This window comes from Diorhabda sublineata, chromosome 10 (assembly GCF_026230105.1).
Source record: "Diorhabda sublineata isolate icDioSubl1.1 chromosome 10, icDioSubl1.1, whole genome shotgun sequence".
Classification (NCBI taxonomy): domain Eukaryota; kingdom Metazoa; phylum Arthropoda; class Insecta; order Coleoptera; family Chrysomelidae; genus Diorhabda; species Diorhabda sublineata.
The window spans coordinates 16538236-16555225 of record NC_079483.1 but is presented as its reverse complement, the minus strand read 5'-3'; the positions used below and the strand labels follow the sequence as shown (position 1 = coordinate 16555225).

General features: G+C 32.3%; 1 protein-coding gene across 6 annotated transcripts in view; it reads left to right on the top strand.

Annotated features, from left to right (window-relative positions):
• LOC130449932 (fat-like cadherin-related tumor suppressor homolog) overlaps positions 1-16990 on the top strand; it is a 424769-nt gene that overhangs the window by 384249 nt on the left and 23530 nt on the right. For 4 of the 6 annotated variants that reach the window (XM_056788034.1, XM_056788036.1, XM_056788032.1 and 1 more), the window contains 10 exons: positions 1607-1831; positions 5803-5826; positions 7674-7796; positions 9281-9595; positions 10818-11179; positions 11784-12276; positions 12773-12934; positions 13266-13583; positions 14423-14965; positions 15742-16760. In XM_056788034.1, the coding sequence (XP_056644012.1) occupies positions 1607-1831; positions 5803-5826; positions 7674-7796; positions 9281-9595; positions 10818-11179; positions 11784-12276; positions 12773-12934; positions 13266-13583; positions 14423-14965; positions 15742-16760 (3584 nt within the window). The remainder of the gene's footprint in view (positions 1-1606; positions 1832-5802; positions 5827-7673; positions 7797-9280; positions 9596-10817; positions 11180-11783; positions 12277-12772; positions 12935-13265; positions 13584-14422; positions 14966-15741; positions 16761-16990) is intronic. The other 2 variants (XM_056788038.1, XM_056788033.1) reach the window with 1 other exon arrangement.

The window sequence follows — 16990 nt, the reverse complement described above, 5'->3', positions numbered from 1 at the left end:
TCAATAATTTGCTTTTGTTGATATGATTTGATCAAAATTGATTTTTCTAAGCTTAATTTCGTAAAAATGGGCTTATCTAAGTTAAATTTGATCAAAAATCATCTCTACTCTTTTGATTTGGACAAAAATGTTTATTATAAGCTCTCAATTCTATTTTTGTGTTACCTTATTCTACTTGAGTTAGAAATATACTTTTAAGAGTGAAATCAGCTACAAGTTCACGATTTTGTAAATATTGGATTTCTTCAAGTTCAATTTTGGGAAAAATTGTCTTTTTTAATTTTTAATTAATCAAAACTAGGTTTTCACAACTGATTTTGCTTCTAACGGATATTTATAGCTTTAATTTGGTCCAAAAATGACTTGTTAAATTTAATTTTAATTCTTTTTACTAATTTCTATATGATCGATAATTGGCTTTCATAATTTTTGTTTGACAAATAGTTTGGTTTTTTGAAGACTCTTCGAAGTTTAATTTGTTAACAAATTGGCTTTCCTGATTCATGAGTAGAACTAAGTTAAAATTGTCATTTCAATTAGGACAAAATGGCATTTCAGGTTTCAATTTCACCTAGAGGGCTTCTCTAGCTTTAATTTGCTCCAAAATTGTTTTTACAATGCTAATTTAATCAAAAAAGGATTTTCGAAGTTCAGTTTGTTAAAAATGGGCTCTCCTTATTTTAGTGAACTAAAAAACTTACTTTTATGATTTGAATTTTGTTAAAATTTCAATTTAATTAGGTCAAAATTGGCATTGTAGGATTCAATTTCATCAAAAGGACTTTCTAGCTTTAATTTGATCAAAAAATAGCTTTTCTGATGCTGATTTGGTGAAAACATGATTTTCCTTGTTCAATGTACAAAAAATTGGCTTTGCTTATTCTGGTTAAAATTGGTTTTCCTGAGTTCAATTGTGCGAACAATTGAATTTTCTAAGATTTTTCCAAGTTCAATTGGGTGAAAAACTGTTTTTTCCTATTTTTATTTCGTCCAAAATTGATTTTCTAAAGTTAATGTGACAGCAAATGGGCTTTTCTAATTTAATTTGGGTAAAATATTGGCTTCTGTTATTTCAATTCACTCAGAAACTTGCTTTTGAGAGTTTAGTTTGTTCAAAATTTGTTTTTTTGACTTTTCTTTAGTTTAAGTTGGTTTTCCTAAGAACATCGTCACCAATAATTATATTTTGTTCTTTCAAGTTCAATTCGGTTACAAACGTTAAAAACTGTCTAATTTTCATCCAAAATAGGCTGTTTTAGCTTTAATTTGATAAAAAAATGGCTTTTAATATGGAGGAAAAAATTCTATTCTATTCCGTCAAAATTAGGCTTGTCCAAAATTGATGTTTTTACATGCGTTTCTTAATTTTTTTCAAACTTCCAAAAACAGTTTGAAGTGAATAGAAGGTCGACAACTAACTAATTGCTATTTGAACAACAATTAAATAATCTAATTAATATCAACAAATATCAATGTGTTTTTGCGATCTATTCTGTATAAAAGGGTTTATCTCGGAATGATATGAATAGCATGGGGAATATTTGATTGTAATGATTGTCGGTCTTTTGTTTATTATTGAATCAAACCAAAAATTCTTTTATTTTAGGTATAACGCCATGTCGAACGGATGTTACAGTCCACATCAAAGTGATCGACAGGTCTATGCCGGTCTTCAAAAAGCAATTTTACTCCGAGTCAATTCCAGAAAATGTGGAATTGCATTCTCCACTGTCGATTTCAATCGAAGCCGAATCACCACTGTCTCGCAAATTGATTTATAGCATTGTTAAAGGAAACGATATGGAGCAATTCGCCCTTGATTTCAACACAGGTGAGTTTTAGTTTTAGCGCTTTAAATAGTTTTCCTTGGAGAATTTCCGGAAATCCGACGACGAATCGATGGGAATTTGATGTGAAAATAATGTTTTACTTCAATCCGTAAACATTTTAATGGAATTTCATTGGTATTTTGACTTTTATACAAGACTTTGAACATTTTTGAAATGCTGACAATATTTGGATCGAACGTTTATTAAAGAAAACATACCGATCTAAATAAAGAACGATTTTAACTAGAATTTATTAATAGCAAAGAAAAAGTCAAAAATTTCCTGTTTTAAAGTAATAGTTAGCCCAAAATGACGAATAAAACCATTTCAATTAATAACCTGGAAAAATGTGGTGAATGGTTTACAAAATTAAAAAGTCTAATATATAACATTTCATGTGCAACAACAATATTTCAATATTCATACTGAATACATTGCTTACATCAACACTACACCAACACTCACTCACTACACTATCTGACGCGCGTTTCGATAACCAAGTTATCGTCTTCAGAGACTGAAGGTAAACTGTGTAATTGTGAGTGTTGGTGTAGTGTTGATGTAAACAGTTTATTCAGGGTATTGTATACATAGTATATCCTGAAATTAATATTGTGATCATCCAAAAAGTGAAGACAAGCATATCCCTGAAAATTGTTTTGTGACCTTGTTGCTGTGATAAAGTTTTCCTTTGGGAAGACCTCGACGGATACTATTTCTATGATTAATTAATTTACTAACATTTCCCGTTAAATCGGCCAGTATTTCGATGACACAAGACCTTTTACTAAAGGTCGATAAAAGATCGACGTCATAGAAATAGATGTTGAACTCAAATAGGTATCAATATAACCTCGACAATATTACAAACGTAATATTAAATTTTTGGACAACGTTATTACAAGCTACGAGCTTTGGGAATTTGTAAATGGCCCTGAAACGAAAAGGCAATTTTCCAAACGTCATACGCGTTAAAAGATCTTTTACCGCGTGTTTGAAAGATATTCCGGAAGAGGCGATCGAGAGCTGGAAGACTCAATAGGGCCGATGTATTGAAAATAAGATTTTTATTCACTTCTAATATATCATTAAACTATTGGAGTATTGTTGTGGAAAAGTATTAACAAGGTGATGGTGATGTTTGTAGTAAAACACCATGAATTTATTTTTAAGACCAAATTTTTTGAACTACTGGATATTTCAAAATCAATAGCGAGATTTGAATGCTTTATAATATTTATTGCATTATATATGATACTCCAAATGAAAGAAAAACTCTTTAACACAAAATCTAAAAGTGTCATTGGACAAACATCAAAACAATGTAGAGTTTTTCCAAAACATCGATAAGTGCAATTGTTGTAACAAAAGTTTCAATCCTGTTTATTATACCGGAGGTCAGCTGATAGTGGAGGCACATACACACTTCATTAAATCCCAAAGGTAAAAAACTCACGCCAGTAAGGCTACGTACCATCTTGGTGAAAAATGATATTCTCTGTTTTATCTTCTTCCAACTGAGGAAAGAGTCATAGCCATAAACTATTAAATTGAGATGTGCTAGTAGGTGTGGCTTCACCAAACATTCTATTTAGAAAAGTCTCGTGGTACTTTCACCTTCTGTGCTTAAGATTCGTAAAGTGTTTACAAATCCTTTAGCGTGAAAGATCGGCTTTAGAACGTGGAATAACTGATTAGGATGTAGCTATTGAAACCTCTCAAAAAATCGTTACAGAAATTACTTATTCACGACAATGATATACTTCCCCGGTGAGGGTACGTACCATATTTGTGAAAAATGATATTCTCTGTTTTATCTTCTTCCAAATTATTAAATTGAGAAATGCTAGTCGGTGTGGCTTCACCAAGGAAGAGAGGCACAAAAAACGTCCATCTTCTTCCAAATGAGGAAAGCGTAATAGCTATAAATTATTAAATTGAGAAATGCTAGTCGGTGAGGCACAAAAAATATTCTATTTAGAGAAGTGTTTACAAATCCTTTAGCGTGAAAAATCGATGTAGGCTTTAGAATCTGAAACAATTGATAAGGACGTAACTGTTAAAACCTCCCAAGCAATCGTTACAGAAATTACTTGTTCACGACTAGCTTTCCGAACAGATTTTGTTCAACCAGGCGTGAACATACTCTAGTCCTTCACTCTCAATCATCCCTCAATCTCTCTTTTACAAAGTCAAACTATATATTCAAACTGAAGATACTATCTACTAATATTATAAAATCAAATGGATAATCACAACCATGTAATAAATATTATATTCATTTTGATACCCACGGTGTTACTGAAATTTTAAACTGGTTTTATTGAATTCAATCCATTATATTGATAATATTTTCTTCTTTTATTAAGTTGCAACAATTTACAGTGTACAAATAAAAGCCTTTTTCCCCTTTACCTGGTAGCTATCTTCCCGGACACCATATTTTGTAGCAAAGTTGTGTTCAGCATTGATTAAACATTGTTTTAGCATATTTCGGTCTGAAACAATGTCATCTTCTTCTATTACATAATAAAAGAGGAAAATTAGCAATCCTTGCCCTACCGAATATAAAAAGAGACTGAGAAAATTTTGTTATAGAAAAGACCCATCATTATATTATGATTGCAGTTACCTCAAAAATTTCATCGCATCATTTTAGAAACACCCTGTAAATAAATAACACTCAAGCACTAATAAAGGAACTAACTTTTAAAAATAATTAGATACATAGAATTTAAATGGGTTATAAACATAATTAATATAATGGTGATGAAAACACTTTGGAAACGTCTGGCTACCGTTATGATTTTATAGTTATCTACATGAAAATTCTTCGATAATATTGACAAAACTCTGTAATATTAATCACGATACCTCATACGCCGGTATGCTTAATTGTCGACTCAATTTTGACACGTCTCGCGCATTACGTCACGCTGGAATCATAATGTTTTCTTGGTTCTTAATATTAGGTTTTAGTTTACGTATTCACTGGTTTCTTGGATGTTTTTTCGTGGCTATTATAGAGTTAACCTAATTTACAATTATTTTTTTATTATAAATATAGAAATAAATACTTTGGTTTCCAAAAAAAAATAGACTTGGCGAAGGCGTGGAAAGGATCCTGTGGTCGAGAGGATAAAATTAATTTGAAGTATGGTAAATGAATGTCGTAAATCACAAAATAACACACACAATTCCTATTTTTTTCCAATAATTATACTTGATTTATGTTGTTGTCGATTCACTTGTAGAATTATTAACAAAAACGGTTTCGGTCTGGTTGGAAATATTTAGATAGGATACCCTTTATTTGTTATTAAGAAAAAAATAAAATTTAACCATAATATATCCCAAAACAATATCATTAAATTGAATAATTTAATTATTTTGCTAATCATATTTTAAATAGTCTGTTATTTCACGGAACGGGCAGGAAATTATATTCCTTGTAAACCGCGACATGTCTTTGCATCAAATACTATTTTGGATTCAATATAAAACTTTATAACAGGTATACAGCATACATTATAATTCACATTTTGATTCCAATGTGACGTCACATTGTGCTAGAGAGATCGCGCGTGCCTGCGCATAGGCATACCGGTGTGATAGGATTTTTTTAAATTAGTTCAAAAGACTTGACGTTAGTGAAACAGCAAAAACAAAAAATCTAATGATAAAAAATTGATAATGAAGAAAGTAAAGCTTTCTAAATGAAAATCTCATGTACTTATAGTTTAATGTAGAATTGAATAACTAAAAGAAAATAAAACTAATAATTTTTGCATAATTAAGTATAAAAATTCCTACTCTAGAGTTGTAATTAATTTTATTCGAGGAATAATTGTTAGAAAACATAGAAATGTACTCCGACTTTTCCAATGGGTATTTTCAAAGTAATACAAGTCTGTTTATTTAGTTATTTGCAGTAATATAACCTTACTGACATATTATTAATTTGTTTTCACAGCCCCCGATACTAACACTGGCCCTTGTGAGTATTACATTACAGTTGAAAGTTTTCCCGCAAATGGTCTATAGTTGAAGCAAGATTTTTAAATTAGCTTCAATTATTGATCTAGTATTTTATGCTTGATTAGATAATCTGTTCATATTTTCATTTTTTTTTGTTGCTTGCTTTTGTGTATTTGTTTTTATTGTTGAATTTGTATATTTATCGTAATTTATTTTCATACTGGCTTTTGAGCTCAATAAAATATGTATCTCATAAATTGATTCGATACAAAAATCAACAACCATATTAACTTAAAAGCAATGGGACAAATTTCGAAAAAAAATTTCTTTTTTAACGAAAATAAATACAACTTAATTTTAACAAAATAATGATTATTATTTCAAGTCGATGGGATCAGTATTAACAAACTTACAAAGTTTAGAAGTCTGGATATATTTTATACCGCCAGAGATACGTTCCAAATATGTATTACGTCATCAGCGCCGATTGTGTAGGAGACAATTTGCTACGGGATAAAGTGCTATTTTAACGACAAAGAGTTGATTTGTTGATAAAAATGGAACAGGGGCTTTTTTGTGATTCTTCAGACAACTTCCTCCAAATAGATTCCCTTGCATTAGAAACTTATTTTGCCACAACGATTTTGTGACTGTTAAAATACGCTAGATGAACCAGATGAACAGACAGATCGATATAATGTCATATTTATGGGGAAAAAACAAGATTTTATGTGCACGGAACCTCTAAATTTTAAGATACCAAGTGTTAATTTTTAAATAAATATATTACATTCCATTTGGAGCAAATTCGACTTCGAAAATAATTAAAATGTTTTCTTAACAAATGGCGCTTCGGTCCTTGGCCTCCCGAACAACTGTCCTCCATTCTTCTCGATGTTTTAGTACCATATTTCGTCATAAATATCAACAATACGATGCGATAGGATGTTAAAACAAAACATCGTGGTGCTGATGATGCTGTAGATAATCTCGAAGAAAGTCGATCGGCGCTGGTGACGTAAGCAAGCGATTGATGCGTTGCAAGAAGAAATGAAGGCGGAGTAAAAATTTTACACTTTTAAAAATTTATATCAGCGCTATTATGAGTGCAGTAAATTGCAAAATTTATGTTACGACATGGAATACGAGTCACTGATTTGGATTCAATCCCATAAAATAATATTTTTTTTAAATGCTGAGAGCTGTCGGGTTTTATTTCCAATCGGGACTTTTTACATAAGACAAAATGGTAACAAGAAACGATTTGGTAGAAGATAATCAATTTTTAATGAGAAAATGCCATAATTGTTGATGCTGCTTTAGCTTATCCGGTGAAATTCGATCGGCGCTGGTGACGTAAGTAAGTTATTGATGCGTTGCAGGAAGAAATGAGGGAGGATTAAAAATTTCACACTTTTAAAAATTTACATCAGCGCTGAATCAATTTTACATGAGAAAAGGCCATACTCAACAATAAATGATTTTCGCTTTTCTTGAAAAAAATTGAACAATTTGAAGGTAGATTCGGGTTTGATTAACTTTGTGCAGCATTTTCATTTGAACTAGGTAGAAGCATAATAATCGTTTGTGTCGGATGTTGTGATGAAATTATATGTTAAAGTTTTTGTTTTATGCACACATTCGAATGAGAAACAATGTATAACACACTGCTTTTGCTTCAGCTGACAAACCACCGTAGTAATAAAACTCTTAATTTACATTCTTGATTCTTTTTTAACTACTATTGTGTTTTGATCAGTTTGATGTTTTCAAACTAACATTTTGTTCAACGCCTCATTTTTCGTAACCATTATAAAATTGTAAAATAATTTATGTATTCGATAAAAAAATAATTTATGTTAATAGGTGTAATATCCGTGGTAGATGAACTAGATTATGAACAGCAAGCCCTCTTTGAACTTATTATAAGAGCTACTGATTCTGTATCTGGTGTTCATGCGGAAGTTCCCGTGTCAATTATTCTACTAGGTAAGTAAGATTTTTAATACTTAAATTTAAAGTTATATAAGTTGTATAACGTACCCATTATAAGTCTACTTGGTCTATCTTAATAATATCCATTAATCACGGCAATGATTAATAGATCCATTAATCCCTGCTGTCAGATACTTTCTTCATTTAGCTATTATATTGTTTTGCTACAAAAAATTGGTTTTTAAAAGTTTATCATGTGAAACACTACTAAATATTTTCAATTTAGTTCTTTACACATAAAAAATTTTTCCAGACCAGATTCCAACCCGCGACTTCCAGTTTGAAGGTACGAAGCATTAACATTGAGCTACCACCGACATTGAATGTGTTAGTCGTATAACTGTTTTTTAACGTACCATGGTTTTTGAAACAATTTCTAAATTGAAATAGGTTTTGAAACAAAATAAATTTGAATAAGCAATATTGTGTGATTACATTTCTGTGTTTTAATATTTTATGTGAAATTTTAGCTAAAAAAACAATTAAAAATTAATGTACTGAAGTAAAGTGAAATAAATACCATCCTTTTGTAACATTTGTTAAGCTAATACATAGATTTTTGTGTCGATTATTATAATTTTCTATAACTAATGTATCACTCTCTATCTTCAATATTAACTCTATGAATTTCAAAATTCATTTAAAAGATACAACCCACTACTATGTATACGATTTCATTTACTGTAACCCCAAGGATCTACTATATCCTTTTTTTTTGCTGTGACATTAGAAACGAAGAGGCTCCCAGTTGTAATGCTCTGGAGTTCCGTAGTCTCTCACACTCAAACGAAATAATATGTATAGAAGTTTCGTCCTCTACGTAACAGAATCTGCACGTTGCACTCTCTGCTGAATCTAGCGTCTTCAGGTGTCCATTGATACATTTAACAGATCTTCCTTGGTTATATTTGACTGTCTCAACCTCTACATTGTTCCACTAACTGGTGTCACCCCATTATATCTTCTTTCCCATTGTTGTCTCTATTATTCTGTAGCAGACACCACAAAAGGGTTCAGGTCCTATGGAGATTTTATCCTATTTTAGCAAGTCTTTCAGCTATTTCCTTTTTCTGTAGTTTCTTGTGTCCCGGAATCCATTGGAGGGCTTCCCCAAACCAGTTTGGAAAGTGAATGTAAAACAACTGTTCCAGTGAATTCGAATAGTTATAATGAATAAGAAGTTATTAGAGAGAAGATTGTGAGACGTTGCACACTTCCCTAAAACCTGCCAACTTTATTCGCTTCTTATCGATATTTTTTCTACTTCACTTTTGTAATTGAAAAACATTAGATACTTTATGAATAGCCCTCGTAAAAAATGATTAGTTAAACTAATAATAATCATCAATAATCAATAAAAAAATGATTCTATTTCATTTTCATTCGATTTTTTCAAAATAACTTACAAATAACTTTTTACCATGAATGAATTTACCTCAAACCTTGTTATAAACTTTTAATTCATTGTTTATTTTTAGATGTTAATGATTGTCCACCTGAATTTACTGAAGAAAACTATAACATATCCATATCAGAAGCGGCTCAATTTGGAACGCCTATTTTAACAGTGGCAGCTTTGGATAACGATACCGGTATCAATAAGCAAATAATTTATTCCATACTTAAAGAAGACAACAAAAATCACGAATATTTCTTTATTGACGAAAACGACGGAACTATATATTTAAAACAGTCTTTGGACCACGAAGAATCGAGTCTACATCATTTTGTAGTTGTTGCTACCGATAAGGGCGTTCCAAACCTTTCCAGCACAGCCCATGTGTGGTTGAAAGGTAAGTCTTAATCATCTTGTATCTAAAACAAGTTGAGCATGTCTGTGTTACCTTACGTATATATAGAGTCCTTCTACTGGAAATTAGGTACTGCCATCACTGTGTTTAAAAGTGAAATAAATTAATGCCTTCAACATCTCAATCATCTTATTTTAAAACAAAACCTTAAAATGATCAAGTCTTGGTTGAGTACTCACATAGACAAGCCTTACAGTTTTCTCATTGAAGCTGAAAGCCTTAAAGGGCACTCTAATATGTGAAATTAAAACACATGGGAAAACCTTACAGCTTTCCTAGTAACGTTAAAAGGTACAAGCTTAGGTGTCTGATTCTATTTTCCATTGACACGGGCCTTTAGACACGTATCAGAACTATGAAAAATGGAAAAGATTTTTAGTGCCTTCAACACCTTAACTATTCAATAACCAAATATCCTTCTTTCAAAGTAAGCGTTAGAGGGATCACGTCTGGGTATTCAGAGAGATTCAAACGTATGGGGAAGCTGTACAATTTTCCTATTGACGTTAAAAAGTGCAAGTCTAGGCGTCTGATTAGCTTTTTCAATGACATTGACCTTTGATAGTTTTTGGTACGACAGAATGGGTGTGTTGGGAGGCAAATGTTTAAAAAGGATCACAACTATGAACTTGAAAAATACAAAAATAATTTTGCCTGTAATATCTTGATTATTCGACAAAATGTCCACGTCATTAGGGACTGCCTAGTACCCATATGTGTTCAAACACATGGGCAAGCCTCACAGTTTGCCCAGTCAGGGGTTTGCTCCCAAGGGGTTGAAGCCTAGGAGTCTGACGGGCTTTTTCAAGGGCATAGGCCTCTGGTAGTTTTAAGTGAGTAACGATAAGTATATCAGGCTTATATTCTTGAAGATTCATGACTGTCCACTATGAAAAATAGCGATGTAAATTAGTGTCTTCAACCGAAGATTGATCAAATCTCATTTTTATTTTAAATGGAGCCTTAGATATTTCCTCAAGTTCAAGAAACAAAAACTAAATTCAAAATAGCAGGTTTATTTTAAAATATAAGATATATTATAACATTTCAATCTGTTCTTTTGCTTAATTTGTATGATATCAAATTATTTTTTCCGTTTCCATAATCTGACTCACGATATTTAATTATACGTTGATTATTCATTGTTTTTGATAAATTTAGGATTAATAACGTATTTCTGCTAATAGTAAATTGAATATTTCAGTTCTTGACATGAACGACAATCCACCGAAATTCGAACAGTCGACTTATTCGTGCGGACTATCAGTAAGCGCCAAACGAGATCAATTCGTCACAGTTGTTAGAGCAAGTGACCTAGACGATGTGGATCGTAATAATTTACGTTACTCAATAGTTAACGGTAACGATCATCAAACTTTCTCGATGGAACCAGAAACGGGAATAATAACTCTTACTAACTTGGCAAACTTTGGATCACAACACATCATGCTCCTTAACATATCGGTGTCGGATGGAGTTTACACGAGTTTCGCTAGATTAAAAGTTGAATTGTTACCAGCCAATTTATATCCGCCTCAATTTAGCGACATCATAAGAGATGTGCAGGTATGTTTTTAATTTATTTACACGTTAGAATTTAATGAAAATAGCTTCTAGTAGCTCTATTATTATATTTACGAGAGTTGTCTGAAAAGTTTGGTTAGGTTGAGAAGAAGTTGAGAAATAAGCAATATAGAGCTTTCATTAAATAGAAGAGCAGCTGTACAGAGACTCGGTAGAATAATTTACGATCGTAAAATTTTGGGTAGCCGAATTCAAACATAAACGTATGAGTTTGACCTAAGACGAACGTTCGGGACGACCAAAAACCGGCCATATCATCGAAAAAGTTCACCAAAAGGTTCTGGACGATCAGTTACAAAGGGCGAACCTGCTCCTAATAATGCAAAGACCCAAAATATACAAGTTTACGAAAATTCCTCCAAATGAGTTCATGTTTATACTAGATACTAAATTTGGCATTGATTGAATCATACTTGGTCCTCAATATTAATTGTAAGCTACGACAGAATAGATAAGGCCCCAGTTGCTAGCTAACAGCAGTACACTGAAGATGATTAATTCCAATTTTTTGTAACCTTTTTACTTGCTTTAAGTTATTTATTGCAAAACTTTAACATTTACCAAAAATCTTTTTTTTTTCTCATAGGTTCCGGAAAATAGACTACCAGGCTATCCTGTAACAACTGTCAACGCAACTGACGGCGACATGGGTGAATTTGGAATCGTCACCTATAGCATTCACTCCCCTTTGATGAGTGAATTTTTTATCATCGAAAAGAATTCTGGTAAAATTACAACCAAAGTTAAATTAGATCGAGAAAAACATAAGATGTACGAGATATTAGTCGCCGCAACTGACGGTGGGGGGCTATCAGACTTTATGACAGTCAGAGTAAAAGTTATCGACGAAAACGACAACGCTCCAAAATTTTTATTAAAAGAATACAAAGCTAGCATACATTCCAACTTAACCACCGGTAGTAGTTTCGCAAAAATCAAAGCTATAGACGAAGACGAAGGTGTCAATGCCGAATTATTGTATTCTATATATGAAAAGAAACAATCAGAAGTTGGAAACATTTTCTCTATCAATCATATCACTGGAGAATTATATTTATTGAAAAATGTCCATAACTATGGTGAGTATTGATCTTCCATGTTGTTAGTATTGCATTAACTTAAAATATAACAAGTGGGTTGAAGTTCACATAAAACAAAGCGATACAAGCGAAGAGATGTTATAAAAATGAGTTTTCTTGTACAAAAGTGTACAAAAGTATCAAAAGTTGTCTAGGGCCTCAATAATATTTGTCAATTCCTCTAAGATTTACCCTGATGCTAATGTAGCGCCACCTTTTTTTCCATACATTCACTTCTACCCTCCATTCTTATTGTAACTAAAAATGGAATTGTTGATATTGTTAAAAGAGGTTGTACTCTTCTAAATAAGTTTATTTAAATACAAAAGAAATTATATTAGTGATTAAACTATCAAGATAGATTCAATTGATGTTAATCTTAACAACATGAGAAACTTAAACAGCAGTTTCTTGCTCAAAGTCTGTTATCCAATCTATTTGTGATCATAGGACCAAAATCAAATTCGTTTCTTAATTACAGTCTCATTTTTTTTAGTTGGAAATACATTTCAATTCTTCGTTAGAGCGACAGATCGTGGTCGAACAGAAAAACACGCAGAAGTTCCAGTAAACGTTCTAATCATGGGACCAAAAGATTATCCGCCAATATTCGAAAGAGACGTCGGGAAATTTTTCCTATCTGAAAATTCTGCCACAGGTATTTATTTTTGAGGATTAAATATAAAATATTCTTTCAGTTCAAACCAACAAACGATATGTTTAATGTAATCAAACAGCTATAACAAATTTACATCTGATCATATCGTGGTAAAAATTATATCTTTCATTATCGTTATGAGATTATATTGATATTTAGTGCCCATTTCAAGACTATGTCAATTTAATTTCAATATCAGCTGGCAGGAACAAAGAAATTAATTGGATGACAATATGTCAGGTTTGGGCCTAATTGAAAAAAAAATAATGTTGGTTTCCAGAGAGGGTAAAATGTAGAAGAAATGAAGCTGATCTAAATAAAATTTTTCTAGGTACTGTTATTACAAGATTAAAGATGGTTTCCAATATATCGGTTACTTTCCAAATTATATCTGATTCTGAGGAAGATCCTCAATTCGACATAGACAATCAGGGACAAATCTATTTATCTAAACCACTGAATTTTGAAGCACAAAGTACTCATTTTATAGGAGTTCTAGCATTGACAGATTCTAGTCCACCACTAGTAGCACTTGCCGAAATTATATTACAAGTACAAGATGAAAACGATCATCCACCACAATTCGAAAGTTCTTTATATCATTTAAATTTGGCCGAAAACGTCGAAGAAGGAAGATCCGTTTTACGAGGTAAGAATTATGCTCTCTGGATGATGAATTCTAGTGATATATATACTGTTTACTACCACTGCACTCATAATAGTGTGATTTTTTGGGCCTTTCATAGATCGTCGATTCATATCCGTCTCGAAGGGTCAAAGAATACAATTGTGAGTATAGACATAGTGGTAGTAAATAATGTATTCAGTCTTACTTTGGGCTTATCTGTAGCATTATGAAGTCTGGTTCTGTATAATAATTGTCAGTGATGGTAGATATTGTTGTGGAATTATAATTAAATGTCACTTCCCTTTTATCGGCTTTTTACCAACACATTTTTAATTCATCTACTTCTACTAAGAAATTCTGAAAGCAAAAATGGAGTGAAATGAATAAATTATCTAAGAAACATTAACTCAAATAGAAGCAGTCTATTTTCTTTGAATAATGAAATTGGTATCACTGGTTCTATCAAAGGACATAGATTTTTTTATCCCTTTATATAAAGAAGTTTTGCATTCACTATTTTCTCAAATAGGTTGGTTAAAAACTAAAATTTTCTTATTAATGAGCCCCACTGAGGTTGAAATATACATGTTTCATTTGAAAAACGAAAATATCTCGGATGAATAGCAAAATGAAGTATTTTCTTTTTCTTATCCTTGGCTTCAAGTTTTTATCGGATTCTATTATTACTTAATTCGATATGCCGTCAACAAAAGTTTCAAAAATTATTATATATTATTATAAAAAGTATTATTGAGTACTGAACAATACCCTTGTTTGCTCCACATCATTCTAATTGAATATTTCCATTAATATTCCATATTAATCTTTAATAGTAAAGTGATTTTTTCTCGTAATTTCAGTAATTGCCCATGATGAAGACCAAGGGAACAACGGAGAAGTTCGATATAATTTTTCCCCCGACATAGGAGACACGGCTAACTTATTCGCCATCGACAGTCATACCGGTTGGATAAGCGTTATAGCGAAACTCGATAAAGAACTCAAACCCGAATACAAATTCTATGTTACCGCAATAGATAACGGTACTCCTAAAAATTCTGCGCGGACCACTGTTCTCATACGACTCAAAGATTATAACGACAGTCCTACGAAGTTCAAAGAAAACTTTTATAATACTACGGTGAGCGAAGACGCTTTACCCGGTACTGTTGTAATGATTCTGGAAACTACAGACGCCGACATCGATCTCACAACTCCTGTAGAATATTACATCGTTTCTGGAGATGGTAGTTCGAATTTTGAAATTAAACAATCGGGAGAATTGTACGTCGCAAAGGCTTTGGATAGAGAGAAAGTCAGTTCATATAATTTGGAAGTCATGGTGACAGATGGTTTGTTTACTGACAAAACTAAAATCAAGGTTATAATTGGGGACGTTAATGGTAAGTTATGTAAATGTATATATAGTGTTTTCGTAGTGGGATTGTGGCAAAATTAAACACGAAAGTATACTAACTCTTATATATTCCGAGCTTTCTAATACTTATGTATTCATCGTCTGGAAATAATCAATTCTCAATTAATTGATTCCCTGACAATGCATATATAAATATTCGAAAGTTCGGAATATATTAGAGTTAGTAAACTTTGGTGTTTAATTTTGCCACAATCCTACTACGAAAACACTCATAATCTAGGCTGTTCAATTGGTTAGATTATTCTCCTTTCCTTGTAAGGTAGTCTTTATACTATATGGATACACAAATATCAAATATTCTGGGGTGATGTATGTAATATATAAATGTTTTTGGAACTCTTAAGGACTTAAGTGTTAAAATAACGACTTTTCAATGCAGGCCCAGTATGCAGTATATCTTAAGGGCCGATTAAAAACTAATTTAGACCCGGTTTGGTTATAACCCCGATCCGGCAAACAAACAGTGGAAGGTGGTCAGTGGGCCATTATTTACTCAACATATTTCATGTTTTGGAAACCTACAACTCAGCTGACAAAGTTATCAGTGCTCAATTAATTTCTAGCATCTAATTTTGAGGTTAATTCAACAATTTATTTTTGGTTTAGAATTGTGCGTGGTTCATAATACAAAAAATAATCTATGAATTCCTGAAGTGTGTAACCGATCCAGTAGACACCCCTTTATACCAAAATAGTACTAGAGCTTAAACTGTTATCACACATATTGTATTTTCGTTTCAGATAATCCACCATATTGCCTGAAACATCGCTACAGAGAAATACTATCGGAAGGCATATTCCCAGGCTCTTACGTTTTGACAGTGCTAGCAACAGATATCGACGGTCCCGAACATTCGAAATTGCGATACGTTTTAAGCGGTAACGGTTCCGAAACCTTCTCTTTAGACAAGGAAACTGGTATACTTAAAACTGTCGCTTACTTGGACAGAGAAAAGCAATCGAAATATATGTTGAGTGCTCATATTCACGACAAAGAATACGCTATGTGGGAATGCTCCTCCCAAATAGAACTAACAATATCCGATCTAAACGATAACGCTCCGTTATTCACATTACCATATTATTCTATAACGTTACCGGAAGATGTCGAAATTGGGACGTTGGTAACCAAAATCCACGCTTCCGATGCCGATGTAGGACTGAATAGAAAAGTGAAATATTCATTTTTAGATTCTTTCCACGATCATTACAGAATAGAACCAGATAGTGGTATAGTAACACTGGCTAAACCGTTAGATAGAGAAATTAAAGCATTGTACAATCTGTCTGTACAAGCTACCGATCAAGGCTCTCCCCAATTATCTAGTACGGTATATCTTGTAGTTAACGTACAAGATATCAACGACAATCCTCCGGAATTCGAAAAGAAATATTACTTCGCAACTATACCCGAAATAGATAGCATCGGAACGGAAGTTGCGAGAGTATTGGCAACCTCGAAAGATATCGGTGCTAACGCGGAAGTTTACTACTCAATTATCGGTGGAAACGAACATAAGAAATTTGCTATTCATAATAAAACCGGTGTAATAACTATAGCTGACATTTTGGATTACGAAAAAGCGAAGGATTATTTTTTGACAATTCAAGCTATCGACGGAGGTATTCCACCTTTGAGCAATGTTGCCACGGTAAACATAACTATAATCGATTGTAATGACAACGCGCCTGTTTTTAGTCAAGCGTCTTACAGTGCTAGAATTAGGGAAGATGCTCAAATAGGCGACAAAATATTACAGGTAATTCATTTATTTGAGATATATTTTTAATTTATCAAATTTTTTTTTTTGTTTATAATTTTTGATGCAGTGCTTACTTCATGGAGGTTAGACAGAATGTGAACGATCGTTGTAGGAAATAGTGTCTCTTTTACTTCTCATACATCATTTTGGTTAACGTACGACACCGTCATTAACAAAATTTTCAACAATAATAATTACTAGAGTGATGCTATAATTTTGTATATGAA